Source organism: Falco naumanni, chromosome 5, assembly GCF_017639655.2.
Source record: "Falco naumanni isolate bFalNau1 chromosome 5, bFalNau1.pat, whole genome shotgun sequence".
In the NCBI taxonomy this organism is placed as follows: Eukaryota; Metazoa; Chordata; class Aves; order Falconiformes; family Falconidae; genus Falco; species Falco naumanni.
In genome coordinates this window covers 51,161,002-51,180,977 of record NC_054058.1, presented here as the reverse complement: position 1 = coordinate 51,180,977, position 19,976 = coordinate 51,161,002, and the positions used below count along the sequence as shown (strand labels likewise).

Genomic DNA, 19,976 nt, shown 5'->3' with positions numbered 1-19,976 from the left:
CGGTCAGTGCCATCTGCTGTACCGAATGTTGCAGGGGATTCATACAGGCACCACATCTCCCTCTTTACGTTAATGTTTTTACTGTTACTTAGATGCAATACCTTGAGCTGCTGTTGCGAAAATACTGTAAAATGCAGATAATGTGGGAAGACTTAAAGCTATGCCAGAATTATAGGGTGTAGGCAGGCTTAATTCTGAATTTTTCTGCATCTGTCAATTTCCACTGTACAGATTTAACATACAATTTTAATTATAGACTTTACTCTTACTGATGTTATTACTTCAGGTTTAGACAATTGTGCTGATGCAGTTAAAAGGAAACTTGTAAAAATAGATATTGATTTCCTATAATGTTTTAGAACATTTTTTAGTAGGGAAGCATCTGAAAACCTTGCGTTAGCAACAGAAAATGCTAACGCATTTGTTCTTGAGGTGTAGATTTTTTTTAATTCTATGAGACTGTATCCCAGGACATAAAATGAATGTGGAAAAAACCTTCTCTCTTTAGATGTCCTCACTGCGTAACAAAAGAAAAGTTGGTTAGAGAGCATGTAAGTATTAATTATACTTTTGTATTCTTTATCCTTTAAGAATTTTTAGCATTTTTAAAAAACTGCCAGACTTACACAAGCAATTTCATGATCCTCCTCCTTTTTTCAAATTCAGAGCTACAATGTCTCAGCATCTTATATGTAGTGCTTACAGAAACTACATTTTTCTTCTTTGAATTCGTTGGAAAACAAGTTTCACAGCAGGTAAAAGAAACATAGCAGTATTTATATCCCATATAATGCTGAACTCTGAAGGGCATTGTTTAAATCTCTGTTTTTCATTACCAGTTTAGTGATACTCTGCAATAACTTGTCAAAATATTTTTCTATATTGTTTGTTTTTTTCTCCTGAAACTACAGTGAAACTGACTCACAAGCTTATTTCTAACAGTAAATAGAGTTCCTTACAATCTATCTACCACACAGCCTTTTAAAATAAACATTTAGAAAGCATTTTTGAGTCAGAAAACAAAGCAGATTTTGTCATTATCCATCTAGGAGCATCTACAGGTTTACAAATGTTCATTCTAGTAAGTAGTCCAAAATGCAGTATTGTGGCACAGTAAATTGCAAACCTGATTGTAATGTAAACGTATAAAAATATAAACATAGATGAATATGTTTATCCGTAAATAGTTTACTATGTTTAAATAATAGCAAATATGCACAATAAACCTTTAGCCTGATTTGAATGAGCAAAGCCCCTTTCTGTCAAACACATAAAGTGGAGACTGACAGAAAGCAGCCACCCACAACTAACCCCAGTGCTGAACTGGATCTCAAAAGAGATTTAGATTTGACCACCAGCTTTGCCAGAGATTTTCTATGGGACTAAGGCAAGCAATGCTGTCTCTGGGACTCAATGCAGGGAATGCAAGGGTCACTGCTAAGCATGCATGCTGAGCCATCAAAGACTGGCAGAGGGAAAAGAGAAAAGAGATTTACATTTCCTCAGGGCAAAAAAGTAGTCACTTGATCAGTCAAATACAGGAGATAGCAGGTGTTCTAACAAAAAGAAATTGTGTCTCAAAGGAAGTGAAATAATGATCATTTTAATTCCTGGTCAAGAACAACATACACTATTTTCTGTCTAGACCCCCCTGAGTGGATGAGCGCTCCCATGCACCAGGTTCCCTTTCTCTAGTTCTAATCAGAGGCATAAAGTATGCAGAAAAAAAGAAATCCTGACCAGAGACACCGATTTCATCTCAGTATGTACAGATTAAGCATGGGTTTTGTTTTATTTCTTGTCTTCAATAAATATTTGCAACTATGCTGTCTGTTTTGGACACTGTAACTAAACCCCGCAGTGCACAAACAGGAACCTGGGGGTTACAGGGTGTGTTTGCGTTTCCCATTCACAAGACGAAGTGAAGAACTGATGTTGTGGCACCAAGAGGAAATACATCCCAGTCACAAGCAAAACAGCTCTCTAGCCTGCAGTGAAATACAGCGGTACGCGCTTAGACCTGTGCATTTTTTAGACTTGGTGAAAACTATTGTTCCGTAAGCTATATACTTCTCAACTAGCAGCTGTATATGCATCCGGACAGACACCTGACTGAGCAGCAAAAAGGGATACAATCAGTTAATCAAGTCCTGTGTAAGTATTGGTATGTGCTGCAAGCTGCATAGATCTTACAGAGGAAAGCTGATTACTGTTCTACCAGAACTCAAAACAGCCTTAGGGTTAGGCAGTCATACTTCTAGGAAGTGACTGTGTGGCACCTGCAATATTTTGCAGAATGCGGTGCCCACTGTCACAGAAGCAGTCGACAAAACTCCATTAACATTGCCCCCCAGTTGTCTTACGGCCCCTTTGCTGTCCCTTTACCATAGGACAGAGGAGGCAAAAATACCAGCTGTTTCAACAAATCTATTTCATCATGGCATAACCAAAACAACTGATACAGAATGAGCTGTCACTGGTTAACACATTTGGAAGACCTACTTCAACTTTGGGCTGAAGTTTCCAAATGGTGAAAAATGTCTTCAGGAAAAAAAGATGAAGTTCCCTACTTTGACAACACAGGATTACGTTTGCAGGATTTAAAAGCAGAATTATAGCTATTTCTTCTTTCAACTACTTGCAAATTGGACTTTTTGTACTTGACTTTTTTTTCACACAGTTGCAAAATTCAGAGGTACCCCATGAAAATCTGAGTATGAATACCTGTTTTGTACAGATAGCTTCCACTAATGCACAAATCTCCTGCAATGACACAATATTAAGCATTGCTCATTAATCCTAATTTGCCTTTCTAGAAATAGCACATCATTCATTTGTATTATGTACACGATGTAATGGTGTTCAGAAAGGATTATTTACCACATACAAATTGAAAGAGCAGAAATCCACAGTATCAGCTAAACCACCATATCCACTCTATTTAGTAGTTATTTTGAAAAACGGAATTTTAAATAATTTTATTATATGTTATTTGTAAAAGTAACCATGGCAAATTATGTTGAGAAATGTATCTTTACTAGAAATACACTGGATGGGGAAACTGTGTTAACCATCTGTGAAACTATGGACGAAATAACAATTGCATAGCAAATTTCCTTTGGTGCTAAATCAGGTATATAATGAACCCAAATTTTCATTAATAAAAGAAGCCAAAGTGTGGGTAGCTTCCACAGTAGAACACATAAAAATACCATTTCACAGTGAGCGCATAAACATCTAGTAAACTAGTAGGTTGGCAGGGGGGGAGTACTGTAATTGAAAAATGTTTTGATTTTTCCAAATATATGCTTTCTTTACTCAGGTTTGGGTTTTCCTTTGTTTTTAAATGAATTGTCAACATAATCATAAAAAGTGTACAGAAGTACTCATTACTATTCTTCGCCTAGCATATTTATGTCTCCTCGTTTAGAGAAGGTAACTGTTTGACTGCTGCCATATTCATTCAACACCACTAGAAGGTGCTCCTCTGACGATAGATAATTATTTCTGTCTGAATTGCTTCTCAAAGCCAATTTTCCTCTGATAACTGTGGTTCTGGCTAGTTGTTTACACAGACTGTAATTGCAACAACCACCCCCGTTATACAACAGCAGGACCTCAGATGCTATAACCATTACCACAGCATGAGAATAACAGATGTTACCACACATTTTCTCGATAAATCCAAACCCCAGCTGAGCAGGACTCCGGTCAGTTTTGCTGGAAGGAAATGCTGGAGGCATGGAAACCGTGGCGGAGCTGGCATATTGTAAAGATAGACAGTTTCTGTAAGTTTTGGAATCATAGAATCATAGAATCATTTAGGTTGGAAAAGACTTTTAAGATCAAGTCCAACTGTAAACCTAACACTGCCAAGTCCACCAAACCCGTTCCTGGAGTAACTGAGGGCAGGATGCATACCTAGGGAGACATTTGCATGCTTGACTGAAGTCTGAAGGCAGAAGGAGAATCCAACAGCAAAAAAAGCTGTAAGACAACCCTACAAATATAAGCATATGATCTACATCAATTCCACACCAACAGTATCAGGACATCAAACTGCATCTGGAAATTCAAGGATCAATAATTCGTATTTCATACACAATCTTGTACGAGCCTCATACAAGTTAATATTTGGTTTGATACCCAGAAGGGCACTCTGATAACCCCTGGGTACACACAGGCTGCCTCTGTAAGCTCTTTGCATATACAATAAAAACCTTAACTGAGAGCTGAAATGGCTCTTATAATAATTTTATAATTGCTTTTATATTTTATAATGATCTTATAATTGCTTTTCTAATAAAAAACTTCAGCCTGCACAACATCTGAAGAGTTTTAAGTTTTGTGTCATCTGGGATTGGGTAAGATTTTGGTAAGAAAAGGGGAAAAGAGGATGGACTGACCAGCTAGGGTGAGATTCTGACTCTTAGCTGTAAACTTTGGCCAAAGTCTGAAAGGAACCACCAAGGAACACAATGTCTGGGCATACTTGAGAGCCTGGATTTCATCTGCTCTTTTAGCTCAGACAACAGTCACTAGAAAGGATATTTTCACTGAGAGGGGGTGAAGTAAGAAAGTCACCGTGCAATTCGAACAGTTTAAATCATTAAAAACGACGGTCAGCCCTCAGGGAAAAGCTTCCTGCTGGTAAGGAGACACGCACGTGGCCTTTCCCAAATTTCAGTATCACATAGGAAGCAAGCACAGTATAATCCTCCCCTGGAGAACCTTGCAGGGGCCAATGCAAGAGGGAAGCTAACTAAGCTTAGAGACTATTCAAATAGAATTTGATTCACCAGACAGGTCTGAATGATCAAAATTGAAATAATCAAAGGATAAAGGTGCTGGTGAACTGTTCTGGATGCAAGCCTCTTCTACCCACCTCTATAAGTTAATATGGCAAAAGGCTATTCCCTGGGAAGTGTGACGCTACTGTGGAAAAGAATTCTACCTCTAAAGTGTATCTGTCCGCTCTTAGATGGATGATAATTTATATAGCTCAGGATCTAAGAAAAAGAGAAATAATAAGACATGTCAATGATGCAGCTTTCAGGTCCAGAATGCTTTACGTGCAGAATGACCATTCACAGCATCTTAACCTTCAAACAGACAAAAAAGGAGCCCTACACCCTGAGATACTAGTGTCTTAACAAGGCACAGACACAGAAAACAGTACATGGCACTTGTGCTTTACGTGCAGAATGACCATTCACAGCATCTTAACCTTCAAACAGACAAAAAAGGAGCCCTACACCCTGAGATACTAGTGTCTTAACAAGGCACAGACACAGAAAACAGTACATGGCACTTGTTTCCTTGTGATTATGGAATGCTTCCTTGGTTTTGCTGCTGAACACTTTCAGCTCTTTCAGAGGATGATCCTTTCCCTCTCAGAGTAAGGAATTCAGACCTCTTCAACAGAGTCAAAAAAGTCTTCACTCATTTTGAAGTTGCGTTTATTTTTGGAGTATCTTATTAGGCAACATTCAGTACATCTTTTATGTATTAAAAAATAACCATAAATCTTGTCTTGAGGCATTCACAATAGTCACAAAATATCCACTGAGACTCCTTTAGACATCCAGTTATAAAGGAGTTCAACTTCAAATCATATGAATTATTCAGCCGCAAAGTGAATAGTGCCTTTCATAGTGCCAAAGACACCTAAGTGACACTGACATACTTAGTAATACACTTGCTCTTCCTTCTCTGAGGTAGTGGTCTTTGAAGGACTTCATCTTTCCATAATACATCACACCAAGGAAATGGCTAGAACAGGCTTAACTTGCTTCGCTCAACAAGACAGAAGAGTGTAAGATGGCTTTATGGCATGTTTCTTGAGGGATAAAGTTTGTAAGTATTAAAATGAAAAAGAGGGATTTAATATAAACTTACATAGAGTATACCCCTGTGTAAATAACGTGTAAATTCCTACTCTTAGTTTTGGTCTTCTACTGTAACTGTATCAGGTATCAATCTGATTTCCAGGGCACTACCCACAGGAGAAGATGAGTGAAGAACTTGCGCTCTGCAGCAGATAGGGCAACTGTTCCAGGGGAAAAGTCTTGTCTGGAGTAGCTGATCTATGGAGAGGAACTTGTACAGTATCAGTGGAAACAAAAGAACAAAAATTTATGAATTACCACCAGAGGACACAACACCAAATGAGAGTTTTGCAGCAAATGTGTGACAAAACCATAACATTTGAGATGAAAAGCATTTTGGCTCTCTATAGTTGGCAGAGTGCCGAGGATAAGACTTTTTCAGGTACATTGTAGGCCAACCCTGCCCAGGCAGCAGTGCTGCAGTGTACCTTGGCTCTGAAATGACCACTGATGCCTGTGTTCATTCTGGTATGTGCCACTAGCATGGCAATCAGAAACACAGTCTCAAGAAAAGTTTGGGATTTTATCTGTAACCTAAGAGATGGAAATCTGTAGATGTCCTCAAGAGAGCAGTACTCCCGTTTTACTGCTTTAATTTAGACAGGTCATACAGAAGTGACCTCCAATTTAGATAAAAATTCCTCCACCTTTGACTGCCACAGAGATGTGCATGGCCCCAAACTACTTCAAAGTAATCTAAGCTGGTATGTACCAAGAACATCAAGCAAAGAGGAAGGCATGGAAAAAACTATTTGCAAAGACTTTACATTCTTATTTGCTATATGAAAGTGATACAAAATTGAACGCTGTGCTAAGCCCTGCATTCCCCAGGTCAGGAACTCCACAGGAGCTCCACATAAAATACTAGATCTCAGTTTCTCCTTCACTTTCTATACCTCCAGCTCATTACACTGCCAAGAGTGAATTAAGATCCATATTTTTGTCACTTACATCTATGACCACAGATTAGCAAGGCAGCTAGGATATTTGTGGGGTTTTATTAATTACAGCTGTGATCTCTCAATTTTTAGGCCTTTTCCCTTTTTCCCAAGTAAACCAAAATTGAATATTGTTGCTGTTCTAACTCTCTAGGAATATTTTACTTGATCCTGCCTCATCCCTTTACTCTCTCCCTGCCATAATTCTCATTTTCATAATTTTTTTAGCATGTTTGACTTTGGTTGAATACTGTACAATTTTAGTTTCTTCTTTGTTTTAAATGAAAGACTGCTTCATAGTAGACACACATTGCATCCATGGCCCAGAAATAGAAAACATTATTTAACATGTGCATAAGTGAGCCTACAAAGCTCTAAGCAGCTGTCCACTTTGAAAGATCATACCCAAGTGTTGCAGATGGAAGATGAATTCAAGGCATTTTAAAAGACAGAAAGATCTCAGCAGAAGAATCTGCCTCTTTTCAACAAAAAGTTTGGGTTTAACCACTTTATTTTTTCTGGACTTCAGACAAACGGCCAAACCCAACAAATTTCCCAGTAACTTAACAGAAGTAGGAGGATGGAGTTGGTAAATTTGGGGGTTTATGAGTTTATTTGAGAAGGATTTCCTTCTTAGTAACAGATAGGCTGGAATAAAGACTACCGCTAACTACGTTTATAATTTGTCTTCACAATGACTATCAAAGGCATCTAAAAATAGACATATTTTTGTTTGAATTCTTAACAAATAGCAAGGGGCTGGGAAATTATTCTGGGAGTTACCAGTACAGTCTACCCTATTCCTATACCTTTACCTCAGCATCCACAGCGGGCTACTGTCAGGTATGGAGCCAGAAGCATCACTGGTTTAACCTATAAAGTTTGTAATATTTTAACATCTTATAGCTCATAATACTAAATAGCTGATAATCACATCTAAATCAGGTACTTTGCTATAACTTCTTCAATGGACAAATTGAATATGCTAAAGATAATTTTTTTATCATTCCAGGTGATTGATAGTTGTATCTGTCAATGCAGATAAGGCAATGTGCAAAACATGAAAACATGGTTGTAGCTTGTGATTTTTAACTCATGTCTTAGTAAATAAATTTTATGCTGCTTTATTTGGATATATAATCTAAGAAATCTTAAATTCTTGCTTTGCTGAGCTTAAAGGAGGACACCACTTTAAACATGTTAAATGTTTTTGGATATTTATACCAAATAGGAAAACACTCAGCATTTTTCTAATTATCACTGTCATCATTACAATACCGTAAAAACCATCGTTAAATTACCATCAGCATTTTTACTTGAAAATTTCAAAATAAGAGTCTTGCTCCCAAACTCCTATGTAGTCATCTGGTCCAAGGCTGTGCTGCAGAGATGCTGCTGCTGCATGACTACACAAAGTGAAAGTCAGTTCTAATGAGGCCTTCACAACAGCACCAAGGAACCATTACATCCTGGTGCTTGGGCAATAACAACTGAGGGCTATTTGTGAGTTAGATGTTACAGCATTCCTAAAAGGTAGGCATGTGATAGATGACGGAACTGACTCTTGCTTAGGGCTAAAATGCAGCTGTCTGTGGAGTGAAACATGGTAGACAGGTAAGAACATCTCACCTTACTTAGAAAACAAAGGAAATTGTAATGCTTTATCCAAACCAAGCTTTGAGAAAATTTGGATAGGAAGTCCTTTGTTTGTAAATGCTTCACATGATCATTGCTTATTCCAATGAGTTACTCAGTACTTACTGTTCATCTCTCAGTTCACCTTGCTCTGTGGCTCTGCTACTGCCTCTACCATGATGCCCAGTCTGCCCCTGGAAGGCACCTGGGAGAGTGTGAATCTTCAAAGCAGAAAGGTCTCTGCTGTCCCTGACATCCCCTGGCAGGGGCTATTCAGTGGGGAACACGATAGTGCCCCTTCTGATGAAAAGAGAGGAAGAAGAAAGCAGAAAACTCTGTTTTCCAGCAATCTAAAATAAGGATATGTGCCTCATCTGTTTCAGGAATCACATTTAGAAATACTGTGTTACTGTCCTACCTGTCTCGCAGGGAACAATTACTGATCCTTCCTCCTCAAAAGTCACTCTGGTTTGTAAGTACATTTCCAATTATGTTTTTTTTATTTTTGCCATATTCAAGATTTCTGTAAGAAATGCATAAGCCACACTTACTATTTGCTAAGTAGTTCTCAGATTCTGAGAATGTATTCAAAGTGTTTTAAAGCCCAGAATGTTGGGGTTTATTTCAATTTGGAACGAAAAGAAAAAAACATAAAGGAAATACATAACTTTATAAAGCAGACGCACAGGCTGACTTGGAGTCCCAGCACAATCACACAAAGAAAAATACTGTCTGGTACATGAAGGACCTTCATGTCACTCTCACAGCCTAAGGGAGCCTTTGAAGGGACACAGCATGACCAAGGAGATCACGTTCTCCTCGGGGCTCACCATCAGGCACATGGCAAGGTGATGTCCCACACTCGCATCCTCTCCATCTCCTCACTGTACGGAATAAGGATAGAAGAAATTTGCCCCTGCACTATGCCCATCGGGCTGCTTCTGCTAGGAATAAGCTCACTTCTATTTCTGAAATCAAGGAACAGAGATATATTATTCCTGTAAGTGGCAGGCATAATTCCAAACTCCACTCCCAGTCTCAAATGGGAAGAAAAGTCTGAAAGTCACATCAAAAAGATCAAAACACAGAGATGATACATCAATATGAAGTAGCAATGAACTTATTTTTAGTTTTCAGTCACTGGATGCTAAATACTCTCTAGAGCCTTCCCGTTACAGATAATGACACATGTAGCTCTTCTCGCAGTCTCAAGCTGCTGCTTGGGGAATGGGATATGCACCTCCAGCACAATCAAAGCTTTCACTGAAGACAGAATAATCTTTTTGTAGCTACTACGTGTACCTCTCCAATTAAAGTCTATAATTTACTACGGAAAGGTAACACGGCATGAGACTGATTCCACAACTAGCGCTAAGAGGAGACTCGATGGCAGTCTTCTCATCGAGCCTCAAGAGAGGAAGCAGTAAGATGTTAAGGCTCTGCTAAAAATACAAGAGTAAAAGAAGAAATTAGGAGGTCACTTGCATGCTTTTCATTTATATTTGAAAGGTCACTTGTGGTCTCCCTCATGAATGATGTAGAGTTTATTTTAAACTGACGTCTTAATTACTGGCAATGTGCCAGAGCTGGAATCTGATGAGCCTGCACTCATTTAGTGGCTGGCTGTGAGCTTCTCCCTTTTTATGTTTTTTTTTTTTGTTGTTGAGGATTCTGGCTCTCAGAAATGCTTGCTCACAGTCATTTGCACGTTATTATTAGCAAACTTAGATTGTCCCCTTGGCACACATTCTGTAGGACCAAAATAATCTTATTGTATTGCTTCAACATTTTACTGGAAACAAAAGAGGTGAATTGACTGTAAAGCAATCACAGTAGACCTTGAATGCCTCCAACAGCATTAACTTGATTATCATCATTGAAATTCATACTCAACCAGCTCTTGAAGACAGTATTTTTTTACCGGTTATCACATTAGTTGCTTTCTATTAAGTCATCAATGGAAAAGAAAAAACATGAACAAAGTTGCTGAGTATTAAGTGACAGATCTTACTGTAACGTAAAATACAGAGCTGACAACAAAAAATATGCTCTATCAATCAGGTTAGAATTTTTATGCAAGTATCATCATTTGTTCTTACAGATGGTGGCACAACTGTTCATATAACTACTACCAAACAAGAACAGGAAACAATCTGGCTGAAAAACAACCATGCAAAAATGTTATCACGGGGGGGGGTTGTCTTTTTTTTTTTTGGCAAAGCAGATCACATTTGGTTCATTAGTTGTTGCACAAGCACCACTATGAAAGTGATATGCCACAGCAGTACTAGCAGCAATATCACAGCCCAAATTTTATACTAACTTGGCCCCTAATATATCAGCATATTAATTAATCACATACGTGCTATTGTACAAATTTATCCTGTTTGTCACCTGCATAACAGATTCACTTTTCTTAAGTAGTGCACTATCATCCTGACTAAATCCCATTCTGCCTAAATTCCTCTTGCAAACTGCATATATTCATTGCTTCAGTTGATACACACTTTAACTTTCAGCATAAAGGCAGACACAAGAGTCTGTTTGTAAGAGGTTTGCAACACCTTTTTAGAGCCTTCCTGATAATATGTTTGACAAGAAGAGTCATGCTTTCAGACAACAGGTCCTCAGTGGGTGTTTTGTTTGAAACTGTCTATCATGAAATTGGTCCCAACATGGCACTACTGTCCATTAAAAAATTTGCAACACTGGTGTATACCCACAGCTCAACATATTTCCTATAATGACTGCTTTATTTATTCACTCCAGTGTCTACGAAGCTCAGATTATCATTTAATTCTAAACAAACTGCATACTGTGAGCATTTCTAAGAGGGCAATCCATCAAACTGCACATTTATTCAACAGTTCTAATTTGTTTGCCATATTATGATGATTCCCATTTTAATAAATATGGCTTTAGTTCTATATATCTTGTTTTGCATAATTTTTTATAACACATTACATATTTACTTTCCATCCACATAATTTAGAAAGGAACTTAAGAAATATAAGCCTAGGCACACTCATTGGCAATTCAATAAAATCCAGTCTCTGCAATCACAGGCTTTTAATCAGATTTTAGTATGTCTTTAGAATCACTTAGCATCAGAAAAATGGGCAGGTAGACACATGCATGTTTTGTAGTAAGTATGTTTTTAAAAAATGATGTGTCTAATACGCAGCACAAACTAGGGATTACTACACATGGAAAACAGCCAAAGCGAAGATGCTGGACTGAAAAAAATGTTATTATTTTTCCAAGTATACTTCCCATTTATTTATACTGCTAAGAGTCTATTAAAATTAAACATTGTTTTAAATTTACATGATAGACCATATTTATATACATTGATGCAAAACACAGGGTTTGAACATTGGGCCAGAAAACTTCCCACTGAACTCAGAACTTGGGCCTGAGGATGGAGTGCTGCAGCTGTGCATACGCTGAGAAGATGCAGATTAAAACATACATTTTCTACACACTAAACACTGCTAATTTCCAGACAGTGACTCAGAGCAATATGAAAAATGTGCAAGAGTTTATTCAGGAATTAAACTTAAGTCGGAATTTAAGGTTTGAATACATTTTCTGAATGCATAGCGTCATCAAATGGGGTCAGTTTGTAAGCTCTTTCTGCTTTTAATAAAGCAGAAAATAAATCAAGAAATCTCTAAGTACATGCAAAGAAGTTACCACTTTTCCCTGCCTCAAGTAACTCCCTCATGCAGAACAAAAAAAAATAACAAGTGTATGTATCTTTATTTTTTATTTCCCCAAGCTTCCAACATTCATCTATGACCATTCATTTTCCCTTGAAAAAAAAAAAAAAAAGCATGGCGGAACACAATACCTAACCAAACAGAAGATATGCTTAGTGATGAATCAAGAGAATATAGTGGATAACAGCCAAAAGACAATTTTAAAAGTCCATTTGTTCTGACCATATGCTGTAAAGATATAAAGAATGTACTAGATAAAGGCTGTTTTCCTTGGAAATATTTATCATGGGATATGTTTATCACATGAAGTAAGTTATTTCTTGACTGAAGGGCAAGAAATGTAACTGTTTTCTAATCTTGTTTTAATTCCGGAGCACTATCTTGAAGGAGTCCCTGAAGAGGTAACTGTTCAAAGGTTGCAATGAATATTATCAGTGGAAAACATCCCACATGTCCTCTAGTCGAGATCTCTACTTCTCAGCAATGTAGTTTACCTAGCCCATTATCTCTCTATAAACTCAGAGAGATGAAGACTAAATAATGTTTCCAGCACCCTTCTCCTTCCACTTTTAGAAACGTAAGATGCCTGAAATTGTTTCTATTATTTTTATAGTTCATGACATTCACGGCTATCAGATGGCACTGGCTGTCACAGACAGTAAACTGTATTACAACATAGTTGTAGTATCTACACTATTTTTCTAGTTCATATGCAAACTCAGCAGCAAGAAATACAGAAGACAAGGGACAAAAGAGCAGGAAGGGCACAGAGAAAGAAAATCCTTGCCACTCTTCTTCCATCTAAAGTGGGATGTGCAGACTAATCCTTTTCAATTTCAATTTGCAGCCTACACTGTGAGCCAAGATCTGACAGGGAAAGATTGACTGGTGCTATTTGGTTTCCTGACTGCAGGAAGTTAATACACAGACCACAAGAAACAACCAGACACAATTTCCTCTACAAACATAATTTAGCAGGGAAAAAATAAGTACATGAACAAGGATTAAAAAATAGAATGGTTCAAAGTAATTATATGGGGTGGGGGAGGGGGAGGGGAGATTAAATAGAAAAAAAAATTTACAGCAGCAGCAGCTACTTAAAAAGGGAAATTAAAAACAATAAAGGGGTGAATTCACGACATGCTTGATGCCAGAAGATCCAGAGGGCATGCTCATTGAGGATCTCAACAAAAGGCAGTGAAGACATTAAGAGTGGTAAATGACTGGCAGGAAAGATTTCAGCACGGGCTGTACAAAGCTTCCAGAGACACTCAAGCCATAAACCCCCACCATCATGTCATCTATGTGATTGCTATCCACACCAGCTAGTTTACAGCTAGCACGGCCACATCAATCAGCAATACAGTCAGCTCCTCAGCCACACAGACTGCCATCTGCTCGCGGTGTATCACAAGCAACAGCATATTTCCACTGACACACTGCGTGGGAGCAGTCCCACGGCACTCGAGCCAACACAAGGTAGGGCTGCCGTGACTCCGGGCTATCTTGGCTGCACAGTCCTCAGCCGTTGAATCAGCACCGGCGCTCAAGCGAACACGTCACTTCACGGAGGTGCTGTTAGATGACAGCAGAAGCAACTGGTTTTCCATGGGATGAGCTGCCTGAGCTGACTCGCTGCTCCATCGCACTAACAGCAGTGCTGGCTCGAGGGAGGCACCAAAACAATGTGGCTGGGGTTAGGAGGGTGGGACTGTGACAGATCTACATTGGCTCAAATTGCCACAAAACTTAACGTGCAGCAACTGGCCTCAAAACGGATTGTACCTACACCCATACTGGTCCCCCAGACCATAACCAGAAACATCATAAACCAGCACTGCCATCAGAGGTAGGAACCTCTTCCCTGTTAGTTTCCTCCCAATGCTGATCTCATCTTTGTGCTGCCACTGACATCAGTATGATCAGAGATATGATCCTCACAGAAATAGAAGATGGGTAGGGCTCATGTGGGTAAGTTCCCTATCCTGTTTCACTGAGCAACTGCGCAAAGGCATGAAGCAGCAGACACTGAAGACTGGGCACACCTTCTCCTTTTGGCAGTAATGCTGATTCAAGCCACTTTAAAATTTATGCTCAGCTAGGTTCTATCTATGATATACATTTATAAATCCCGAAGGAATTATCATAATAACCCACCTAGACAGAAGACAGAGAATTACTCTGTAGTCAGACTAGGACATATTCCCCAAAAGAAATACTCACGTCTTGATGAAGTCACATCCTATAACAACTTGTTCCACTGATTATCAAGCTTTTCAGATAAAAAAATAAAAGTGCTGGCAATTTGCCACTTCCAAGCACTGGACCTTGCAATACATTTGCTGGACTGAAGGTTCTGTCCTTCAAGTCAAATTTGAGCAAGTCACCCACTAACCTTCCCTTTATCCTCTCAAACTCTCACTGTAGAGCTTATTTTCCAATTTTATCATCAGCTTCATTACTTTTCCCTAACCTTCTTGAATTTAACAAAATAATTCCTCGATTGTGAAAGCCAGAACTGAAAACATTATTGTGACAGTGCTTGTTCCAGAGCCCAGGAATCAAGGTAAAATGTTGTCTTTATGGGGACATTTTACATTTACTATTACATTATGGTAAAATGTCCACCAAATAGCCATCAAGATGCTCAACTATTTTTCAGAATAAGTGCTTCAAGAGAAATCTGTATGAAAAAAAAAGTCTCTTAATGTGGCTTTGCTAGTTCATTCATTGACATAACAGCTTTACATGTGATTTATTGAAACAATAGTGGCTCTCTCTCTATCTTAATAGAACAAGACAGACTAAGGAAATGGCCTATCGCTCATGTGCTTCGAGGTGTTCCAGTAACCATCCATCCTGCAGTCCTACCAGTACAGGAATACCAGACTAGTCCACCTAGACCAGCAATGACACACCTAGAATCAGCTGTTCAAAAAAAAAGTGCAGCTGGCAGGAGTGAAGTAATCTTCTCCATGATTTCTACTTATGTCTAAAATTTAGAGACAGCCTTGAGCCCTCAGATGCAACATTTTCTACATCTACTACATGACTCAGTTAAGACATCGACAGGTATTTTTATATCTCTATATGTTTACATCTAAATTCTCAGTCTGAGAATTTAATTCAGGGTCATTCCATTCCTTTCAGTCAGCTCACATGCAGCAAGTTCCCCAGTTTAGTCACATCTTGTGTACGAAAGCCTTTACTGTCATTTTTTTTTCCATTTCCTACTTTTCTATTTCACTGACTCACTCTTGTACTAAGAGACAGACAGGTCCTGCTTCTCTAGAATTCCTGTTTTCACGTGGGAGCTCTTCAGCACAGCTCTGCTAATACTAATAGCCTCTGCTTCCACTTACGTGACTTTTGGTGACAGGTAGTCTTGCTGCCCCAAGGAACAAAGCCTTACCTGCAAACTGCTGAGAAAACTACGTAAGATTCAAAAATTGGTTTTGAAGATGCAAAGGAGTATTTTCATAATATTGAAAAGCACTAGCCTCTCAAGTGTTTTAAATATGTTGACTTTCACTATTTTTAGCTTTGTTTGACTGAAATTGTTGTAAATTATGTTCACAGGAGTAGACATGGCATTAATTTCCACAGTGATGTAAGCTTTGATGTACCGACTTCTATACAGCTCTAAACAGTTGAAGCAAAGCTTACAAAAGCAAAGGTTACAAAATTGCAATGAGCAGAAAGCTAAGAGAAGAAGTCAAAACGCCATTATCAGGAAGTCAGTAGGTTCATCAGGTAACTTACCAAACAGGCGCTGATGGAAGAGAAATTTCCCAGCTATCAGTCCTGTGAGAATGGCAAGCAGCCACAGAAACACCTTCAGAAATATCCAGCCTCCTCCTTCAGGGTATTTATTTGTTACAAAGGAGAAACAATTACCAACAACAATAACATTGGCTTCTGTCTGACTGTGAGATACTGGGTCCTCAGCAAATATTAAGAAGTTAAAGAAGATCACTAAGTAAGCCACAACTAAGCGAGACCATGGGTGCTGGAAGTAGTAGCGGAAGTCTTTATCCATCCTCAGATACTGCAGAACTGTTCTTTGCCTGTATGTAAAGACACAAATGCACAGTGTTATATATACCCAGAACTCTCACAGCTTAGGAGATACCTGCACACTACAAAAGTAAAATCACTGTAACCTTCTCAAGAGTGATAATTTTAACACTTCAGGCTTGACAAGCAAGGAAAAATTCAATCAAAAGATACTGTTAAATGCAGATAGAGAAAACCTGGAACTTCTGCCCATTCCAATGTAAAAACAACAATCATATATACATTATAGCACAGGAATTTTAGTCTCAAACATTTGTATACTATCTCTTTAAAATTACAGCTCCATAACGGGGCATGAAAATACAGTGTGTAAGAACATGACAGGCTACGTGAAAATCAAGAGTGCCTTTCCAGTTGCATTCCAAAAAATAACAACACAGATTTCACAAATATTCATGCTAAGCCTAAATTGAATCTTTTTCCTTATAGGAAAAGGACGGAATAAGCCTGTAAATTCAGTGCCGTCATCTACTGCCTCACCTCCTGGAAGCAACATCAGAAACTTGTTTATATGAAGGAACAACATGATGGGAAAGTTGCTAGAATCAATCCTTGCAGGTCAGGGAAGTCTGTGGAAATCTTTTCATTGACTTCAGGGAGTAACCCCTATAATTAAGCATATTTTCAAAACCAGAAAACAGAGTGCCCTGAGCACAGACTGTTTTGTATGAATACAAAAAATGTATTTTGAAACTTGCCTACTTATGAAGTACTGCTATGGAAAAACGCAACCGAGCATGGTTAACATTTCAGTTGTTTGCCATTTTATTTCTTTTTCTTTTATTCACAACCAATTAGTTGTTTCATCTTGTTGAACCACTTTGTATGTGTGAAGATACAAAGCCTTTGTGTTGTGGAACACCAGAATTATTCAAGGGACACGGTGTAGGAAGAAAACAAGAAAGAAAAAAAAAAAGAGTATCTATTAATATTGCTATATTGCTTGTTTATTACAGCACGATCCTTGAAGGATACAGTGTACTAAACTGAACAGTACAGATCTGTGTAAATGTCAGATGCCCTGGGGAAGGGGGGGGGGGGGGGTGTGTAGGTGTGGGGGGTGGAGAACAAAAAAAACACCAACAAAATCAAACCCAAATCACAGCTAAAGACCTAAACGCCAATCTTCTTGGACTTCTAAGTATCACTTTGCAAACTTATAAATGGTTTGAATAACAATGTCTCCCTTTAGGTAGTCACTTCAAAATTACTTCGCTCTATAACCAGCTTTGTATTTGTAAACCTGCAAGGAATCCTGTACCCATTAAATCAAAAGAATAGCAGAACCTCTCAGCAGATTCAGACGTGTTTGATAAATAATAAAAATGAATAATGTCTCATTATGCATAAATTACATATGAAAAGGAGAAAAAACACATATAGGGAGTTAAAAAGTTGCCACAAGGAAGTGTCAGCCCTTTGAAAACTTTAGGAATAAAGTGATTTAAAGCAAGGGTCATTGGCCCAGCAGCCTAAAAAAATATCACTCTGGGGAGATTAAACCACCTTTAGAGCCCCAGGGATGCTCAAAGCTCTTTTATGTTCTCCTTTCCGTTAACGGGAGCAAAAGTTTTAGCATTTCCTTATGTGTATGAACCATCTTTAAGCCCGAATGGGGCTGGAGATAAACAACTGTATGTCCTGACATCTTTGGCAGCTGCCGGACACCGGGAGTTACCGGACACCCCCCTGAAGAGGCAGCTCTCCGGGGGGCGCTTTACAGCCCAAGCAGCCCCAGCGTGCAGCAGCAGCGGGGCTACACCGCTCACCCCCAGCCCGCTCCTCACCACGGCCCCGCCACAAACGCGGGTGCCGCGCAAACCGCCCCGCACGCCCATCGCAACCTGTTAAAGCCCCCCGCCCCCCTGCCCGCGGCGCAGCCCCGCGTTACCCCGCGCAGCGCCGCCGCCGCCCCGCCGGGGCACACGGCCACGGGCCCCCGCAGCGCCGCCGGGCCGGGGCCGCCCCACTCACCGGGCGCGGTGCTGCTGCGGCGCGGCTCGGCGCCTGCCGCGGTGCGGCTCTCAGCCGCGGGCGGCCCCGCTCCGCTCCGCTCCGCTGCGCTGCGCGCCGGCAGCTGCCCGCGGCCGGCAGGGCCCCCCCAGCCCCTGGGGCGCTGACAGCGGCGCTGGCGCTGCCGCGGGTCCCGCCCCCCGGCCGCCGCGGGGAGGGAGCGGCTGCGGCGGCGGCGGCGGCGGCGGCGGTGGCGGTGGCGGTGGCGGTGCCCCTCCTCTCCGCTCCGCTCTGCTCCGCTCCCAGGCGCGGGCGAGCGCCGGGGGAGGGAGCGCGGCCGCGCCGGCCCCGGCAGTGCCGCAGCCGCGGCGGCAACGGGCGGCGCCCGCTGCGGCAGGGTCCCGGCGCCCGCGCCTGTCCCTGCCTGTCCCTGCCTGTCCCTGCCTGTCCCTCCCCCGCAGCCTGCCAGCCAGGGCCGAGGCGTGCGCGGTATTCCCGCTGGTGTCTTGATCCGCCCTGGGAAACGGTGGCCTGCGAGCCGCGGGGGCTAATCCAGCCGGGGGAGGTGAACGAGGCCGGAGCAACACTCAATTCCCACCGCTCAGACTTCAGCACTAATTAGCTGTAGAAAATTACAAATACGTAAAACACGGGTCCAAATCTAGAGATGAATTACCCCAAAGCAAAAGCACAGGGTTGGCAATAACGGCCGGATCCCTGGGGAAGACTTAGGAAAACCCTCATGTTGGGGGGGGGGGGGGGCGGGGGGGGGGGGCAGGGAGGGCAGTACCCGTTTGCTTACATGGGAGGCGGCTATGGCAGGGGTCTCTGGGGGTGCACACACAGTCGGTGTTGTCGCTGTGTCGGGCAAAACGCCTCTGGGCAGCCTGACAGAGTTGTTGACATTGCATTTCATCCGAATTGTCAACCAAAGCCTTTTTATGTGGGATGTGGTCCCTAGTGCCCGTGTGCTGGTATTGCTGACATCCCAGGAAAATGTTTGCAGGATGCTCTTAGCATTGCATTACCACTGGGTCTTAATGCAATATGTACTAGTTCTGGTCAGTGCCCAAGACAGGCAAAACCAACCTGAAGCTGCTGGACACAGCCTCGGTGTACTGTTGTGAAGTCAGGTAACTCCATTGGAGCGGATCATCAAATTTAGAACATGGATATACATTTGGCTGCTTCAGACCAAGGTACGGAGGAACGTGGCTGAGGTCCACTGAAGAATGTGGAAGGGTCTTTAGGTGAGCCATGCTCTGAAAGACCAACACTACCAGAGCAAGCATAAGATGAAGACTTGTGAATCCCTTGGGTACTTACAGGAATATAGTTTTATATATTTTTGTAAATAAACATAACTGTATTGAAGGTACCTGACATAGTCACCACATTATATCCCTTGGTGGAATAACTGATGAGACCCTCAATTCTAGGCAGAAAGATGCAACGTTCAATATTTAAGAGTAGGCCCCCCTTTCCCAAGCTATCTGAACAGCGAACAGAAAACTAAAATATTCAGAGACAAAAAATCACCATGTGCAATGGAAGACCACATAAATACAGCATACAGTACTGCCTGTTCATGCAACAGCTCTGTGTGCGCTGCCACGCTCGCAGGACTCCGTCTCCTTCTGTTCAACAAATGAGAATCCCCAGAGGAGGCAGCACCTACCACAAAGGAAATCACACTCTTCATGCACCTACACACCAAAACAAAGCTCTCTTCAGCTCAGGTGGAAACCCATGCTACAACTACA

The 19,976-nt window shown here is 40.8% G+C and overlaps 1 protein-coding gene across 1 annotated transcript in view; it reads right to left on the bottom strand.

Annotated features, from left to right (window-relative positions):
• Nucleotides 1-18,439, bottom strand: part of TMEM117 (transmembrane protein 117) — a 220,348-nt gene extending 201,909 nt beyond the window's left edge. The window contains exons 1-2 of the mRNA XM_040596799.1: nt 18,235-18,439; nt 15,946-16,250 (exon numbers count right to left, since the gene is read on the bottom strand). Coding sequence (XP_040452733.1) covers nt 15,946-16,222 — 277 coding nt within the window. The 5' untranslated portion in view covers nt 16,223-16,250; nt 18,235-18,439. The remainder of the gene's footprint in view (nt 1-15,945; nt 16,251-18,234) is intronic.
• Between the last annotated feature and the right edge of the window lie 1,537 nt (nt 18,440-19,976).